The sequence below is a fragment of the Juglans microcarpa x Juglans regia genome, chromosome 2S (assembly GCF_004785595.1).
Source record: "Juglans microcarpa x Juglans regia isolate MS1-56 chromosome 2S, Jm3101_v1.0, whole genome shotgun sequence".
NCBI classification, from domain to species: Eukaryota; Viridiplantae; Streptophyta; class Magnoliopsida; order Fagales; family Juglandaceae; genus Juglans; species Juglans microcarpa x Juglans regia.
This window is the reverse complement of record NC_054597.1, coordinates 25,055,065-25,072,411: the sequence shown is the minus strand read 5'-3', so window position 1 is coordinate 25,072,411 and position 17,347 is coordinate 25,055,065. Positions and strand designations below refer to the sequence as shown.

Below are 17,347 nucleotides of genomic sequence, written 5' to 3'. Positions count from 1 at the left end.
TAGGATAATCATCCCCAGTGGGCTCCAAGACCAGCCTCCACAGAACACTATGGGCCATTAAAATATGCCAAGCATTAGGCACCAATTGGGTCGGCGCAAGGCCTAAGACGTCATGAATGGCCCGTAGGAAGGGTAGATGAAGCCCCATTGAAAACATAGCTAAATAGAGAACAACAAAAACTACCATACCTCTGAAATCAACGACCCCATGTCTCTGGCCAGGCAATGATAGCCCCACCAAATCGGGGATGTTAAAGTGGTGCCTCGCAGCATCCAATTCTTGATGTGAGAGGGTGGAAACCCAGTGATGACCTTCAAAGATAGAACGGGAAGCATCTCCTTCAAAGCTAGGGTTAGCCGCAGTGCCATCGTGATTGATAGAGAAATCGTGAGATCGCAAAGAACCACTGCCACGAGAGGGACTCGAACCTTTGTCTCTTCTAGTAGCCATGGGTAGAAAGTAGGGGAAAGCATTGCAGGAAGAAGGATTAGAGGGTTTGCAGCACAGAAGGCACAGAAGGTTTGGTCTTGTTGCTCTCCACACCCGTTGAGTGCACCGCGAGTTTAGACTCGACACTGGTGGCTAATTGAAGAGGTCACATGATCATTGACCTTCCCCACCTATTGAGTGCACTGCAAGTTTGGACTCGATACTCGTGGCCAACTGTAGAGAATGTGGGGTCTTCTGACCTCCACCCCCGTTGAGTGCACTACGAGTTTGAACTCGACACTGGTGGTTAACTGTAGAGGTCAGGCGGTCCTTGACCATTCTCGCCTGTTGTGTGCACCGTGAGTTTGGACTCAACTTTGGTGTTTGAGGGGATGCTTGACTGCATTGTTGTGGCAAGAGGCTAAGTTCAACTATCCTGATAGGTTTCACCTAAAAGCAAATAGGTTAGCATGATATAAATTACAAGTTTGAGATCTATAAACCTGAGTCATTCTGTTAGAGTGTGGTGAAGGCCAATGACACATGGGCAATGCTCGCGAGCAACCATGCTTTAGCATTGATGAAGGCCTGAGATGCCCACAATACCAAACTGTCTATTCTGATGAAGACAAATTAAGATACCCAAGAGGGGCTTTGTAAGCAGTGTTCCGCGCCGTGCAGGTGATTTCCAACAAAGTATATTCCAGAGCAATTTTGCTACTGCTTTTCATTTTTCCTAACTGGGATTGTTCCCTACTGAATGATATTTTCATGGAGAAATTGTTCATCCTTGAGTGCTTTTGTAGCAATAATCTTGCAAGGTTGAGACTGTTGAATTTTTGCTCACTGAGAGGAATTGGTCTTGTTGCTTGCCTAAAGGAGTAGGTCTGGTTGCTCACCCAAGGCGTTGGTCTTGCATGGTGGACTGTTGAATTCTTGCTCGCCGGGAGGCGTTGGTCTTGTTACTTGTCTAGAGGAGTTGGTCTGATTGGTCGCCCAAGGCGTTGGTCTTGCACGATGGACTGCTGAGTTTTTGCTTGCTATGGGGAGTTGGTCAGGTTGCTTGCCCAGAGGAGTTGGTCTAGTAGCTGCAGAATTTTTGCTCTCCGAGAGGTGTTGGTCTTGTTGCTCACCTAGAGGCGTTGGCTTGGTTGTTCGCTAAGGGGTGTGGATCTAGTTGCTCACTAAAGGACGTTGCACACCGTGCAATATTGCTTGCTGTGTGGATTTCTTAGAGTTGTCTCCGTGGGCACTGCTCACCATAGGGGTGGTGAGGAATAGTGGGCGTGGTTGCACCATGGCTCACAAAAGGGGACGGTGGAGAAGAACTTATTGGCAAACATGGAATGTCGGTGGCGAGCACTGGTGGGAGGAACTTCCGTGGTGAATGCTTTTGGCGAGAAGCTCTATTGCGGGTCTTCAACAGGAGTTCCATGGTCGGGGTTCATCATGCCAGGACAAAAAACTCAAGTGGGTTAGGTAGTGGCTACCGACGACTTCACCATCCCACTGTTGCTGTTGGAGGTGTAGAACTGTGTATACCTCTTGCTAGCATCTAGGTCCTCCGGTGATGAGGAACCGGTCAGCAACCTCTATGTTGTCTAGGATTTCCTTTGATGGTGGCAGGAAATGTTGGTGAGGCAGGTGGTAGCTGTCGTTTACCTTGCCTGTGTACGAGTACCTTGCTTGATTTTGGTCCTTCGACAGTGTTTCACCATTGCAGTTGAGCTCGATGGCTACTTGTGGAGTGCCATAGCGAGCAGAGCTACAATGGCTAGGCTCATTGTGCTGGTGATAGAAAAATCCAGTGGGTATGGTCGTGGCAGGTGCCTGTCTTTCGAGGTGCCTAGCACCACACATCGATCTTCTGCTCACAGCGTTATGCCTGACGTGATCGGCTTCCATGATCAAGGAACTACCTTGTCGGTAGCAGAAATTACCAGCAGTTCTAGTGGCTACTGATGGTTCGTCCGCAAACTCACAGACACCTGTGCATGGGCCATCGGTACCTTATTGCTCTCTGCCCACATTGTGCACAGTGTGCACAACGCTTCGATCTCGTGAGTTTCTGGCAAAAGCCTTTGCCGTCGTTACATCTCCACCGTCGCTATATCACCTTTGAGTTACCAGTGGCTACAGATTTCACATGATGAAGGAAGTGGGTGCATCTTCGTCGTGGTTGTATCACCAGTGAGTCACCAATGGCTGCCAGTTCCGCATGATGAAGGAAGTAGGTGCATGTCGTACACCCCTTCCTACATATGCTATGCATGGCACACGCGCAGTGCATGGTACACGTGTGTAGTGCATCCATTTCTTGCATTTTTCCTCTATATGTGTGTGTGTGTGTGTGTGTATTTTCTTTACCATTTGTTGTAGCGTTAGTTTGTAAAACAAAAGAAAAATAAAAAAGTTGAGGAGATCTTATCTGGCTTTTTGAAGACGATCTCATGAGTTAGAGAATATCTTTCTCCTAATTCCGGTATAGAAGATTAGTCGATCTTATAGACGGTGCCAACTGTTAATGCCTTAATTGTACAATAGACTGGAAGAGGGGAAAGAGTCATCCCTAACCCACGAGATGATTTGGGATTTGACACAAATTTTGTTGTGTTCATCCATAACATAAATAATAAATAAGTGAATAAAACTAAATAAATAGAGATATAAAGATTTACGTGGTTCGGCATAATGCCTACATCCACTAGTTGTTTGGGGGGTGAAATCCACTATAATTGGTGCTTCTACAATCTCTCATGACCTCACATATCTCACAATATAATAGAGGAATTTAGGGAAGATCTTTTGGAATTGTAGTGGAGTTTGGCGTATGGAAAGATTTTTTGTAGAGTGCCTGTGGAGAGTCCGTTCGTTTTATGGGATGTCCTTTTATATATATAGAGGTCCAACTTGCTTTGTAAAGCATTTTCCTGTTATAAGTCTAAGTCTCTTTCTTTTTAAGAGTTTGAATCTCTTTCATTTTAGGAGGCTGATCTCTTTCCTTCTAAGTCAACTTATTCTATCTCTTCTTAATTTTATCTCTTACCTTGATTTTAGACCTTACCTTGAAATTAAATTATAGGATGTTGATTTGACCCATACAATAAATTATCTAATTATATCTTTGTTTATTTTTACTAGATGGGTTTTATTTAAAAGATCTAGAGATCTGGTATTGTATTATGTAAAACCAATCAATTAAATGTCAACCATTAATTTCAAATTAAACGCTGAGGATTTTTAAAAGGTTTTTAAAATTGTAATTATTTATAAGCCCTTTCTAGTCATTATTTCCACATCATACACTACACTTGATTTTTTATTTTTATTTTTAATGTTATTTTATTCTTGCTAAACTAAAGAAATTCTTCTAAACATCATCTATACACTACATATTTAGTAAAGAAAAAATTAAAAAAAAAATTGTGTGTGGTGTATGATATAGGGATGATGAGTAGAATTTTTCTTATTATATATATGTAAGACCTGAATCCTTTAAAAAAAAAAAAAAGATTATTCTACTGCCTGGAATTTTCTTAAAAGTGATAAATATTGATGTTAGATAATCTGAAAATAATATGAAAATCCAAGTAATTCTAAAAGATCAATTGTATCCTATATCAAATGATAATAATAAGCTGTGCCACATATTTCCACAGAATGGCCCTTAGCCCAAAAAGCAAAAATGGAACGCCTACAGCGTAGGAACAAAAGGAACAACACCACCGCTCACTATGCTTCGTATAAGAGGCAAGAGAGGCAAGACTTGATAGTTTTGGGTAATAAAGTCCAAACTCAAACCATGAATATCTTTCCCATTAATCCAATGACTAGAGCGACAAAGTCCTCACTGCCACCAAAAAATCCATGAGGCTTCTTACTTGGAACTGTCGAGGTATTGCCGGAGCTCGTGCAATTAGGTCCCTCAGGGCAAATATCAGGATCTAAAGTTATTTTTCTTTCAGAAACCTTATTATCTCTTAGTGATAATGAACGTATTGTAAATATGCTAGACTTCTCTTTTTTGTCCACTCCCCACCTACTAGAAAATGGGGAGGACTAGCAATATGATATCTGTGTTGGTCTACTCTGATCCCACTCATATGCAATGGCTTCTGAACCTTGTTTACTGTCCCACTCCGTTCAGTCAAAAATAACATTTTTGGGATCTTCTTAGCCTGACTACTGAGTCTTATTCTAGACCCTCTCTTGCAATTGGGGATTTTAACTTGATTCTCTCTCAATCAAAAAAATTAAGGGGTAAATTTTTCTCACAATCCTCTAAACCAAATGGGCTTCCTCTTTTCATGAATAGATTTGGGTTCATTGATATCAGTTTTAATGGGCCAAAATACACCTGGTATGGTCACAACCTCATCAAAGAAAGATTAGATAGAAGGATTGCCAATTTACCTTGGCTTGATTTGTTCCCACATGCATCCATCTCTACTCACTCGTGATTCCTCTGATCATGCTCCAATCTTATTGGACACATCCAATAGAAAGTTGTTTCCCAAAGCTTTTAAATTTGATGAATTTTGGTTAAGAGACCCCTCTATTTTCGGGATTATTAAAAAAGCATGGAATGTCAACTTCATAGGTACCCCCTCTTTTATCCTCTCAAAAAAACTCAAGCAAACCAAAAAAAAAAAAAAAAAACCTTCGAGAATTGAACATCAAAAACTTTGGCTATATTCAAACTCAAATAAAAAATCTTTCTGAGATTATTTTCTCAATCCAGGGTCAAGGGCAAATAAACTCTTCCATTTCTTTGGAATTGGACCTGCAAGCAAATCTACATGAACTCCTCCTTAGGGAAGAATCTTTCTAGCGTAAAAAATTCAGAGTGACTTGGCTCACTACTACGGATTTAAATACTAAATTTTTTCATGCTTCTACTCTGATCAGACGTAGAAGTAACAATATTGAATGCCTCAAAATGGGAAGAAATCAATGGTCCTCTAATCCATCCATTACCTCTGCAACCATTCTGGACTATTTTCAGAACACATTCACTTCTTCCAATCCTACTCTAGCTGTAGATCTGGATAATCTCTTTCCGAGAAAAATCACTGACGCTGAAAATTATTTCCTTTGTCAAATTCCTTCTAATGAGGAAATTTTTCTTGTTGTTAAAACCTTACCCTCCTCAAAAGCACCAGGTTCCGATGGGTTCACGGGCCCTTTTTACAAAAAATTTTGAGAAATCATCAAATTTGGCATTCTGGCTATTGTTAAAAGTTTCTTCATTCAAGGAAAACTCCTAAAAGAGCTTAATCATACCAATTTGGTTTTGATTCCCAAGGTGGAAAATCCAAATGACATCAATCAATTTAGACCTATTAGCCTTTCAAATGTTTGTTATAAAATTATAGCAAAAATTATTGCCAATAGGTTTAAAGCTATCTTGCCAAATATCATCTCCCCATATCAATCTGTTTTCTTGCCAAGTAGACTCATTCAAGAAAATGCGATTTTGGCTCAAGAGATTTTTCACCTTATGAAAAAAAGAAAAACTAGAACTTGCACCATGGCTATTAAAATTGATATGGCCAAAGCTTTTGACTCTATGAAATGGACATTCATCCTAGATGTTCTTCATCACATTGGCTTCAATCATAAATGGATTCATTGGATTAACGAATGCATTTCAATTGTCTCCTACTCAATCATTACCAATGGATCCCCACATGGTTTCTTTCAACCCTCGAGAGGATTAAGACAAGGAGATCCCTTATCTCCTTTCTTTTCATTCTTGGCACCGAAGTGCTTACTAAACTCATCATTCATAAAGTAAAACTTGGTTGTCTTAGAGGCATAAAACTGTCTAGAGAAGGACCCTCCATCCAGTGTTTTAAATTTTGTACCGTACCGGCCAGTACGGCAGAAATTTTTCGTTTCGGCCGTCCGGTCGGTACAGGTACTATACCTGTTCCGTACCGGCCAAAATACCGGTCGTACCGGCCTCAATTTCGGCCTGTACCGGCCTATATTTCAGCCGATACCGACCGATATTTCGGCCTGTGTGTTTTTTTTTTCATTTTTTCAAACTACAAACTTATTTTTTAACCCTCAATTCAGACTAGACTATTTATAATTTATATATATATGTATTTGTATATAATTTATTTATATATAGATTATTATTTTGGAATATAATTTTTATATATATTTATATATATAATTTATTTATAGATCGACTATCCCGAAACATTATCCCGAAATGCTATCCCGAAACGGTACCGGTACCGAAATATTTCGTTCCAGTGCCTTGACCGGTACGGTGTCTGGTACGGTATTCAAAACATTGCCTCCATCTCCCATTTGCTCTTTGCTGATGATTTGTTCTTATTTGATACAACCAATTCTCAAACTGCCCAAGCCTTTGCAGATTGTATTACTACTTATAATTCCTGGTCTGTGCAAAATATCAACCATAGGAAATCCTCTCTTCACTTTAGTGCAAACATCAATCCTAATTCCATCAATGTAGTCAAAAATTTCTTTGACTTCAAATCTTCACCTCCAAATTCTAAATATTTGGGCCTGCCTCTCATAAATGGTGTTGATAAGAAGAAATTCCTATTCGACCTCATTGAAAAAATTCAAGTCAAACTTCAAGGTTGGAAGACAAAAATCCTATCCCAAGCATAAATAACTCTCCTTATCAAATCAGTGGCAAGTTCTTTGCCCTCTTATGCCATGCCCACCTTTTTCTTCCCTAAGGAAATGACAAAAAAAATTGATACTTTGTTGAGAAGGTTCTGGTGGGGGTATGAAGACAATCAAAAAAAGAGGTTTACACCAAAATCTTGGAATTTGATTTGCTTGCCTAAATCCATGGGTGGTCTTGGTTTGAAACAAAATTTCATCTTCAATTCAGCCCTCATTTCCAAACTAGCATGGGCTTTCATCAATGGACCTACCAACCTATGGAAAGAAGCTCTCTTTAAGAAATACCTGAGATCCAATTCTTTTCTAGAAGTATCTCCCAAGTCATCAGGCTCTATGTTTTGGAAAAGTATCTTAAAACAAAGAGACTTCCTAAAGTCTAGAATCTGTATTCAGATTAATAACAGAGCCATCACAAGAGTTTGGACTGATCCTTGGATTCCCACTCTACCAACCAATATACCTTTGCCATATCCTACTAATAATATTGTTGATCATTCCATGACTGTTTCGGAGCTCATCTTAGAAGAGCCAAGGCGTTAGAATACTTTTCTCTTGAATACCCTCTTCTCAGAAAATAGCACCAGAGAGATCCAAAAAATTCCCTTAGCCAATCACAATTTCCAACACATACCTGACAAGATCAAATGGCTTCATCATGTTTCTGGAAAATTTTCTGTAAAATCAGCCTATGAAGCCTTGGTTCATCAGAATGGTATATCTTCTACTAATAACCTGCCTATCAATTGGAAGATCCTTTGGAAGATGAAGCTACAGGATAGACTAAAAATGTTTTTTTGGAAAATTAGTCATAATATCCTCCCTACAAAAACAATGATCAGCAAAGTTATTGTTATTCCCCTTGATGAAGATCAAATCCGATGCCCCTTATGCAGAACCGAACCTAAAGATCTCCCTCATCTCTTCCTCAACTGCATTTTTTCTAGAGTAATGTGGAGACATTCCAAGTGGCCGATTGATACCTCCCACTTTGCAAGCCAACCGATATCCAATTGGATTAACATCATCATTAATCCATCACCCAGCCTAAAAATACTTGAAGAAGAGCAACATGATTTCTAGATTTTTGCTACCATTGCAATGGATCACCTTTGGTTCATAAGGAATAAGCTTGAACATGATCATGCAACACTCTCAATTTATGTGTATGTAGAATCAGTGTTTAAGCTTTCTAAACAGCACACAAGAGCATGGGCAGGGCAAGAAAACCAGATTGAAGAAAATGAAGAAAGACAACCTGATAGATACCAACTCATAACATTCGATGTGGCTACGAGAAATGAGGGATCTATTCTTGTATCTCTTTGTTGGGAAGACAATGGGGATTTAATATTCACAAAAACTGATCTCATCAGTAACGTAAGCTCAAATGTAGGAGAAGCATCTGCAGTCTTAATGGCCATTTAAGAAGCTGAAAAGTTGAAGCTGAAAAAAATAATTTTAGTAGGTGACTCAAAAGTCACTATCCAAGCAATGTTAAACACCTCCCCAATCTAAGAATAGATCATGAGCTCAATGATCAATGACATCATACATAATCTAGATTTATTCAAAAAATGGAAGGTGAGGAAATTCATCAATTACAAAATCGATGTGCACATAACTTAGCGCAATGGGCAGCAACAACACAAGCTTTTGGTAATATCTATCTAATCCAAATTCTCTCATCACTGCTACAATTTTATAGTGGAAAGGATCCTCCTAACAATGATGTATTTTGCTAACTTTCTGTTTCCAGGCCTTCTTTGTACACAGTTTCTATTAATATAATGCAACTTGCTTAAAAAAAATGATATTAATAATATTGTTAGTATTCTTGATAAAATAAATAAATATATAATTAAATTATCCAATATTGTCATTGTCAGTGACTTTGAACACGGATTAGAGTACATCATGAGCTTGTTACTGCCGCCAGTGGGATGCAATGAAACAAAACAAAACGAAACGAAACGAAATTGTTATAGACGTGTCACGGCAGGTTTGGAGGCAAAGATTTCTTATCTCATTTTATAATTATAATTTTTTTAAATTTTTAAATAAAATATTATAAAAAATTCAATTTTTTTAAATTTCAATTTAATTTTTTTAAATTTCTAAACAATAATAATATTTTCAATTAATATTTAAAATTTTTATTTAAAACTAAAAATTCTCCGGTCACTCTCCGGTCACTCTCAAAAACTTTTCAATGCAAGGTGTCATTGTAATCTGGGTGCCCAATTTAGCTGAATGGGCCGGGTGGGGTCGTGTTCTCTAGCATGTCCCTGCATGCATGAGATTTGCTTTCACATTTGAGTTTCTGAGTGGCTGTTCACGTAACAAACGACAAGCACTCATTATTTTTCTTTTGGAATCTAATTAAATTTCCTTTCTTATTTTAGCCACATAATTAAGCTTTTTAGAGAAATAATTACATTATTAATCTACTTGGTGCAGCCCTATTTTAAATCAAAACAATCGTTCTTAATCTTAATCTTTTATTTTATCATCCTAAATTACACAAGAGAAGTACTACAGTCACAAAGAAATCTCATAAAAATAAATTTATAAATTGACATACCTTTATATATTACGTTAGATCTACTTTTTAAGTAACTTTAAACTTACCACATCAAGTTACTTCAGTTTATAAATTTATTTTTGTGAAATCTTTTTAAGATTAAAATATTTTTATTATAATATATGAGGTTTTATTTCAAATCATATGACATTATTTTGTCCTTGTTTGAATATGCATATATAGCGAAAGATATCTAACGACAGGAATTTGTTGTGTTTGATTACAAGACTCAGCTGAGTTCAGTTTAATTTTAAGTTGAGTCTAACATTTAAACACCTAACTCTCAAATTACTAAACTCATATCAACTCAAAACCTCCTTAGACGTGAGACTCACAACTTTTTTCAACTTCCCATAAAAAGTATTAAACTCATTTTAATATTCAAGTACATTTTAAACTCAGTTTAAATAGATCCCACATAACTTCTTCTACTACTCAACTTACTACTATTTATAAAAAATTAAGTTCAACTGAACTTATCTCAACATTCAAACGTAGTCTAAATTTATTTTTTGACAAAACATGACTTGTAACAAGAGAACGCAGCGACAATACTTTCGGCTAGCTTTTTGTACAAGGAAGTATTTTTGGATATTTTTAAATATTTTTTTATAAATATTATTTAAACATGAAATATTTTTTAAAATTTTAAATATTTAAAATTTTCATCTAATAATTACTGTTTTACTACTCAAATATTTTTATTTTCTTTTTGCTCTTTAAATTTGGATTAAAAATTTCAAAACACGGCCCTCTAACATAATTTAAAATAAAATAAATTCAATCAACTAATGTAATTATATAATTTAATTAAAAAATAAATTCAATTTTATAAAAATCGACTCAATTACATTTGTTGATTAAATTTATTTATTTTTAGATTATATAAAAATATAATATTCTAAAATTTTTAATTCAAAGTTAAATAACAAAAAAAAAAAAAAAACAGTAATAAAGTAATAAATGAAATGTAATGATTGATTATCCTATTATTAATCATTAATCAATGCTTTGAAATGCAGCGGACTTTTCAGTTGTAAGTTGTAACTTGCCACTGCCGCGGATCGTCGGATACTGCCATTCAACGCAAGCTAACGAAAGGAAATCGGTTCTATCTAGACGCCACAACGGCATGCATTACATTTAAGGGTAGCATGGTAATTTGGATGCCCGTCGACCTTAGCTCAAGTGGGTGGGGGTCTTGTTCGAGTATGTGGATGCAATACAAGATAATATTATTTGCTTTCACACATACATGGTTGACTCTGTCAGCTTTAATGTAATGGAAAATGTTAGATGTCCAGCTGGAGGCTCTACTGGGGTCTAGCAATGTATTTCGTTTTTTTAAATTTTTTTTTTAGATAAATTTTTTTGATAATTTTAAATATTTTAAAAAAATTATAATATTATTAAAAAGTATTTTCTGAATCACATAATTAAGGAAGTATTTTTTTAATGATATTTTAAATTTATTTTAATTTTAAAAAATTTATATAAAAAATAATTTAAAAAAAAACATATATAAAATAATACTACATCCTAGCGGGAGCCCCTAGCGGGAATGTAGCATTCCCTTAATGTAATATGACAAATCATCACTCATTAAATCGGAAAATAATTTGTGAAGTTCTCATTTTCAAAAAGTAGGACACAATGGGTAGAATTTGTACAATCCGTCTCGTTTGTTTTTATAAATGGGATGAGATGAATTAAAATAAAAATTAAAAATTAAATAAAATATTATTAAAATATATTATTTTTATTTTAAAATTTAAAAAAATTAAATTATTCATTATATTTTATACGAAAATTTGATAAAATTATAATGAGTAAATGAGATGAGATAATAATTTTTAGAAAAATGAACGAGACCTAAAACTATATGTAATATTTCTCAATTATATTTTATTAATTTTTTTATTTAAATGGTTGAAATAAAAATAACTTTATAAATGTACCTCATAAATTAGTGGGACAACGAATGAAAAATTGATGATGAAAAGTAATATATATTGTCCATTATAAATAGATCGAGGAAACATAGAATTTATGGCGCCATAAAATACTATAATAAAGATTCTTATTTCGAATCATATGTTATCGGTCAAAGATGAGATTTACCACTTGTTTGTGTTCATATATAGCCTATTTTTTTAAAAATGATATTTCCTTTGAAAAATCATAATTAAGTTTAATAAATTAGTTAAAGAAAAGTCTACACACGGTCGGTCGTCGGGTTAATGGGCAGGTAATTAATTGATTTGCATATTATTTAGTTACGTGCTTTGGGGGACCAAGAAAAAAAAAAAGAGACATTTGATGAAGAGGTCAACTGAAAATTCAGCAGCCAGCAACATTATCACTAGCCACGCCACAGGAATTATATATATATATATATATATAAAGAGTTTTATTATGTATAAGCAAATTTACGTATTAATCTATGTACTAATTCTTTTATCTTCATATTTTAAATTCAAATTAGTATTGTTTTTAATAAAGTTTACTTTCTGATCAATTATATTGAATGAATGCGCGTATTAGTGTGCAGAATCGCTTGTAACTAAATTTTTTTATATGTAAAAGGTTGCACGTGGATAGTTTGCATTCGTTTGAATAATAAGATGTGAGAAATAAAATGAGATGATATAGAATGAGTTGAAAGTATTTATAAATTCAAATAGATTTTCGTATTAATATTTTACTTGTCCAAATAATGTTAGACGAAAAGTCAAAGGATTAATAAATAGATGATACCTAAAAATAAATTTATAAATTAATGTGACTTAACATAAGATGTTAAATTTATTATATAATATAAATAATTTTATAATTTAAGGTAAGGTATAAAATCATTTTAATTTATAAATTTATTTTGTATACCATGTTTTTATAAATAGTCGGAAAGGTAAAGGACGTTCTGCCTTCCTTCCCTGACTCATTTCAAACCATCGTGAGGGTGGACTTTGACCACTACTTTTATACCCATCCCTGACCTGACCCAAGATATATGCATGCTTGTAAGATCTCTCTTTCTCTACTACTTTTCAAGGTTTCACTTACCGAAGACAATTCTCTGACCCTTAAGCTTCCCTTATAAAGGTGGGGTCATGTGTTTGTGTTCTTTTGTTTCTACCTTCCCCCTTACAGCAATGGTAGCTTCTTCTTCCACGACTTTCAAATCTATATTTGTTTCTCTCTCACTAGCAGGAAGGAAGGTTTCTCACTTATAAAACCTAAACCTTCCGGCTTCAATCTCTATCCATCCCCTGATTTGGAATTAACCCAACAATGTCATTTACAGAAGCTTCCTCGAATCCTTCCGCGCATTCTCAATTTCCCAGAAAGAAAGAAAACAAGACATGCATAGGATGTTTTAAATCATGAAGCTAGCGATCATCCGCAGATCATCAGTACAGTTGATGAGGCTACTTACGTAATGAAACTAGATAAAAGGGGATAGCATGCGGCAGTTTTAGCCGCCACGTTCGTACGTACGTACATGCCCCAGGATGGACAACACCTTCCAGCTGCTCGATGATGCCGGCCGTGTTGAATTCTTCCGGTTGATAATGCAGTCTATTGGCCGCTATTCTTACATTTGCCTTTGGTCATATTTTCGTCACCCATATAAGTATTAATCAAAACCTTCTGTTTTGTTTCTCTTTTCAGATATATATATAGGCTCATATATATATATATATATATATATGTAGGTTTCCACGTATATGCGATTCCGGTGGCTTAGATATTGTTGATTCTTTTGCAGCTGTTTATACTTCCTGGATGGATTATTTTACGAAGAGAACAATCAGCCTAGCTCTTCTTCAGGAACTAAAGCTCGGAGACTTTTTGACGAGTACCGGCAAGAAGCTTTTATCGTCGAAAATGAGTAAGCTGAAGGAATGCCAGTTGTGATGTTGGATATTTTAGAACATGTTCGCTGAAACTAATCGATTTAAATGAGCCTTTTGTTGTATGCCAGACGCGTTCCAGGTATTGCTTTCAAGAATAGTCTTCCGTATGTAGAAATCCAAGAACTGGAGCTTCAGAAACTGGCATCAACCGAAGCACAGCGACAATTCTATCAGGTAATATTCAGTTCATGACAATAAAAATGAGCTAGCAAGAGATCAGCTTGCATTTTGTTTACTGAGACAACGAATTAAAGTTTTTTCTACCCTATATATGTCAGCTTATTTAATTATTTTTACTGTGTTTTGTCACAGGAAGCAAGGATTAAGGTTTGTTAATGCTGAAGCACAATCTGTTGTTTGATCGTTATTTCTTAATCTTAATATATATTTTAGAGAATGAAATACTAACAACTGATCCTATGCATGCAATACATTTGCGTTTATTGATTGCAGAAGGCAATTTTTATGGGGTGTAGGAGTGGAGAGATTGAGATAGGCTTTGCCAATGTGTCTCAGGTAAGAAACCCACATCACAATCGAGTACAGACGATAAAAGCTTTGCGATAAACTGATCAAGGCCATACCATGCAGTTTTCTTTTATCTGATCAAAAGCGATTGCAATCAAATTTTCTTTGTAGGTTGACATTGAGAAGGAAATGAGGAGTTTGTTTCCACGGGATTTCTCTCCACAAATTTGTCCAATTAGAGAGCCTTTTTGGCGTTCAGATCAAAATCCACCTTCATCCTTTTCATCAATATCCTTGAGATCACCATCAACGGATAGCCCCGAGTACTCATCCCTCCTGTTCAACATTCCAAGCAATGCCCACTTTCCAGAAACACCCAGAGAGGTTCCTTCATTCCTTCAAATACCAACAACACCTACCCCATACCAAGAAGCCATGCAAGCATTTGCGCGAGCCCGAAATATTCCGATCCTAACTCCAGAGACTGAAAATGCTGCAGTGGCAAGCGCCTTCCTCGCCGTTCTATCTTCAACTCCTTCGTCATTATCCCATCAACCCCAGCAAAATAATTTGCCCTATAATCAAAGGGTAATCTCAAAATCTAGTGCCTTCAAGAGTTATGTATCCGCTTTAAGACCAACGACCCGGATGAGAGGGAATCTCGGCAGGCAAAGCATGCTGAAAAGATCAATTGCATTCGTTAGGAGCGTAAATTCTCTGAGAGTTCAAGATCAACGTTTGCAAGCAACCCACCTCACAAGCACTCAGCTGCACCATATGATTTCGGAGCGCAAGAGGCGTGAGAAACTCAATGAAAGCTTTCAGGCGTTGAAATCACTTCTTCCTCCAGGAACTAAGGTATTATAACTTTCAATTAGACATTTCTAGTAACCAACACTAAATATCTCTGTCTCTCTCTAGATCTCTCTCTTCAGTACGTGTGTGTGTATATATATATATCAATTCATCCATCTATATTGATACAAACTCGACCCTGACACGTGTATAATTTGGGATTGAATAGAAAGACAAAGCATCGCTGCTTACTACAACAAGGGAGTACTTGAGTTCTTTGAAAGCCCAAATTGCAGAGCTTACTCGAAGAAACCAGCTTTTGACGGCGCAGCTTTTGCCTGCCGAAGAAGCCATTAATGTAGAGGAAACTAGTCCCTCGAACGAAAGACTCGGCATTCGGATCATTTCACACGTCTTGGATTCAACCATAGATGAGCGCATAGTTGAGTTGCGAGTGACTGTAAGAGGTGAATGCCCAATAGAGGATATGTCGATTCGCATTTTGGAATTCCTGAAGCAGGTTGAGAACGTAAGCTTGGTTTCCATGGAGAGCAGTACCGGCCAGATGATAGAATTAATCTCTTCTAGTCGCATAAGCTTGACATTAAGAATTGAGGTGCGTATAATATATATATATATATATATATATATATAAATATATATATATTAATTTAGACAATTTTTTAATTATAAAACAGTAGATAAAAAAAAGAAAAATATTTTTTGCATGCATGCATGGCTTTTATACACTTTGGTCTAGATAATGATAATTTCCAGTTTAAAATATCATGATGTTTTACATGATGATGTTGATCATAAAATTTGTGAAATTATACATATATATATATATATGTATATATTTGTCTTTGAACGCGCAATTAAAGATATGAATATAATATATATATATATATATATATATATATATATTCCAGTTCAAATAATAAAAGCTGATCATTATAAAATTTTACTGAACTTTTCGTTGTTGGTAGGTGAACGAATTATGGGACGAGGCTGGCTTCCGGGAAGCAGTGAGAAGGGTTATTGCTGACTTGGCACCATGACAACCAAGAAATCCCTCTGTCCCACTCATATTTTTCTATGCAACTACGACCTCCTAATCAATTCGATCAGCGGCGGGCGGTGCATGATCAATACCCATCGTTTTCAATGATTGCTTGAATTTCCAGCTAATCGCATCCATTCATCTGGTCTGCAGCCTTCCAATTTTGAGTTCCACTGATATGAAATAGTCAATCAAATTTCAAGCATGGTGCGTCATTAGCACATCAATTTTTTAAGCCACCCAGCTTGTATAACCAATAATATTGCAAACGTGCGATAGTTTTGTTTAATAATTTGATCAACTCATGCATGATGTTGTACGAGTTAGAAAATCCTCCCAATTGGGACATCAATGAAGCTGATCCCTTGACCACGCACACATATATATCTTTGTTTTCTTTCAATTCCTGCTTGGTGGGTTCTAGAGATCATGACATATATATAGTTTTGTAATTTCTTGTACGATATTATATATATGTTGGTCGCCCATATTGACTGCGCATATATGCATGCATGCGAGATCTTTAAGAATACTGATCGATCAATATATAATAATCTAACAAACATATAAATTAATAAATAATTCATATATAGATCATGCAATATTCAAAGATTAATGTCCAATGTCAAAAGATAAACCTTTTCAACATTTCTCACCAACCCCGGGCCATGCACGTAGCTTTCGTAGGTTCATGTTTCATGTAATTATTAATTATATGCTTCCTTGCGGCCTTTGTTTTGTGTCCTCTATATTTATGAGTACTGTTAAGTCAACCATTTTTCTTCATGGAGAAAAGAAAAGTCTTTAGTGGCGGCGTTTTTGACCCGTCAATCTCCGAGTAGTTCTGGGTTCCGAAGAGTTTGATCAAAACAATGGTGCCGGTTTTTCTTGAGTTAATTATCTAATTGAAAGTAACGTGAAACAGTACCTGATCTTCTAGACGTAATATATATACTACTGACCATTTCTTATATATATTTAATCGAAACGGAGAAATGGTCTTTAATTTATGGTTCTAATAAACTGCGTTTGTATATAAATATAGATGGGATACATTATATTCAAGCAAAAAGAACAAGTCAAGGCGGTGGTCACTTAATAATTTAGTACTTATTCAAACATAAACATGAACATATGTTTTTTTTACAACATGATGATCGCAATCAACTACTAATTAATTAATTAGTTATATATATACTACAAAAAAGAAGGGATACGCCCGCGTTTGAAAAGTGCTGGCAATGGTTAAAATAAATGCCGGTAATCGATTACCGGCGTTTATTTATCAGCGCAACCAAACCCCGGTATGGGGGATTGCTATTTACGCGTTCCGACATCTACCCAAACATCGGGAATGGAAAAATTCATTATTGGCGGTTTTGGACAAATTAACAGCATTTATTTACGCCGCCACTAGT

General features: G+C 35.9%; 1 protein-coding gene across 1 annotated transcript; it reads left to right on the top strand.

The window, feature by feature from the left end:
- Nucleotides 1-12,710: 12,710 nt before the first annotated feature.
- LOC121251534 (putative transcription factor bHLH041) lies at nucleotides 12,711-16,188 on the top strand. The gene is made up of 9 exons (XM_041150805.1): nucleotides 12,711-12,841; nucleotides 12,991-13,320; nucleotides 13,456-13,578; nucleotides 13,672-13,777; nucleotides 13,916-13,930; nucleotides 14,057-14,119; nucleotides 14,243-14,929; nucleotides 15,096-15,482; nucleotides 15,856-16,188. The coding sequence occupies exons 2-9, from the start codon at nucleotides 13,199-13,201 to the stop codon at nucleotides 15,925-15,927; spliced, it is 1,575 nt and encodes a 524-aa protein (XP_041006739.1). The 5' UTR covers nucleotides 12,711-12,841; nucleotides 12,991-13,198; the 3' UTR covers nucleotides 15,928-16,188.
- The last annotated feature ends 1,159 nt before the right edge of the window (nucleotides 16,189-17,347 follow it).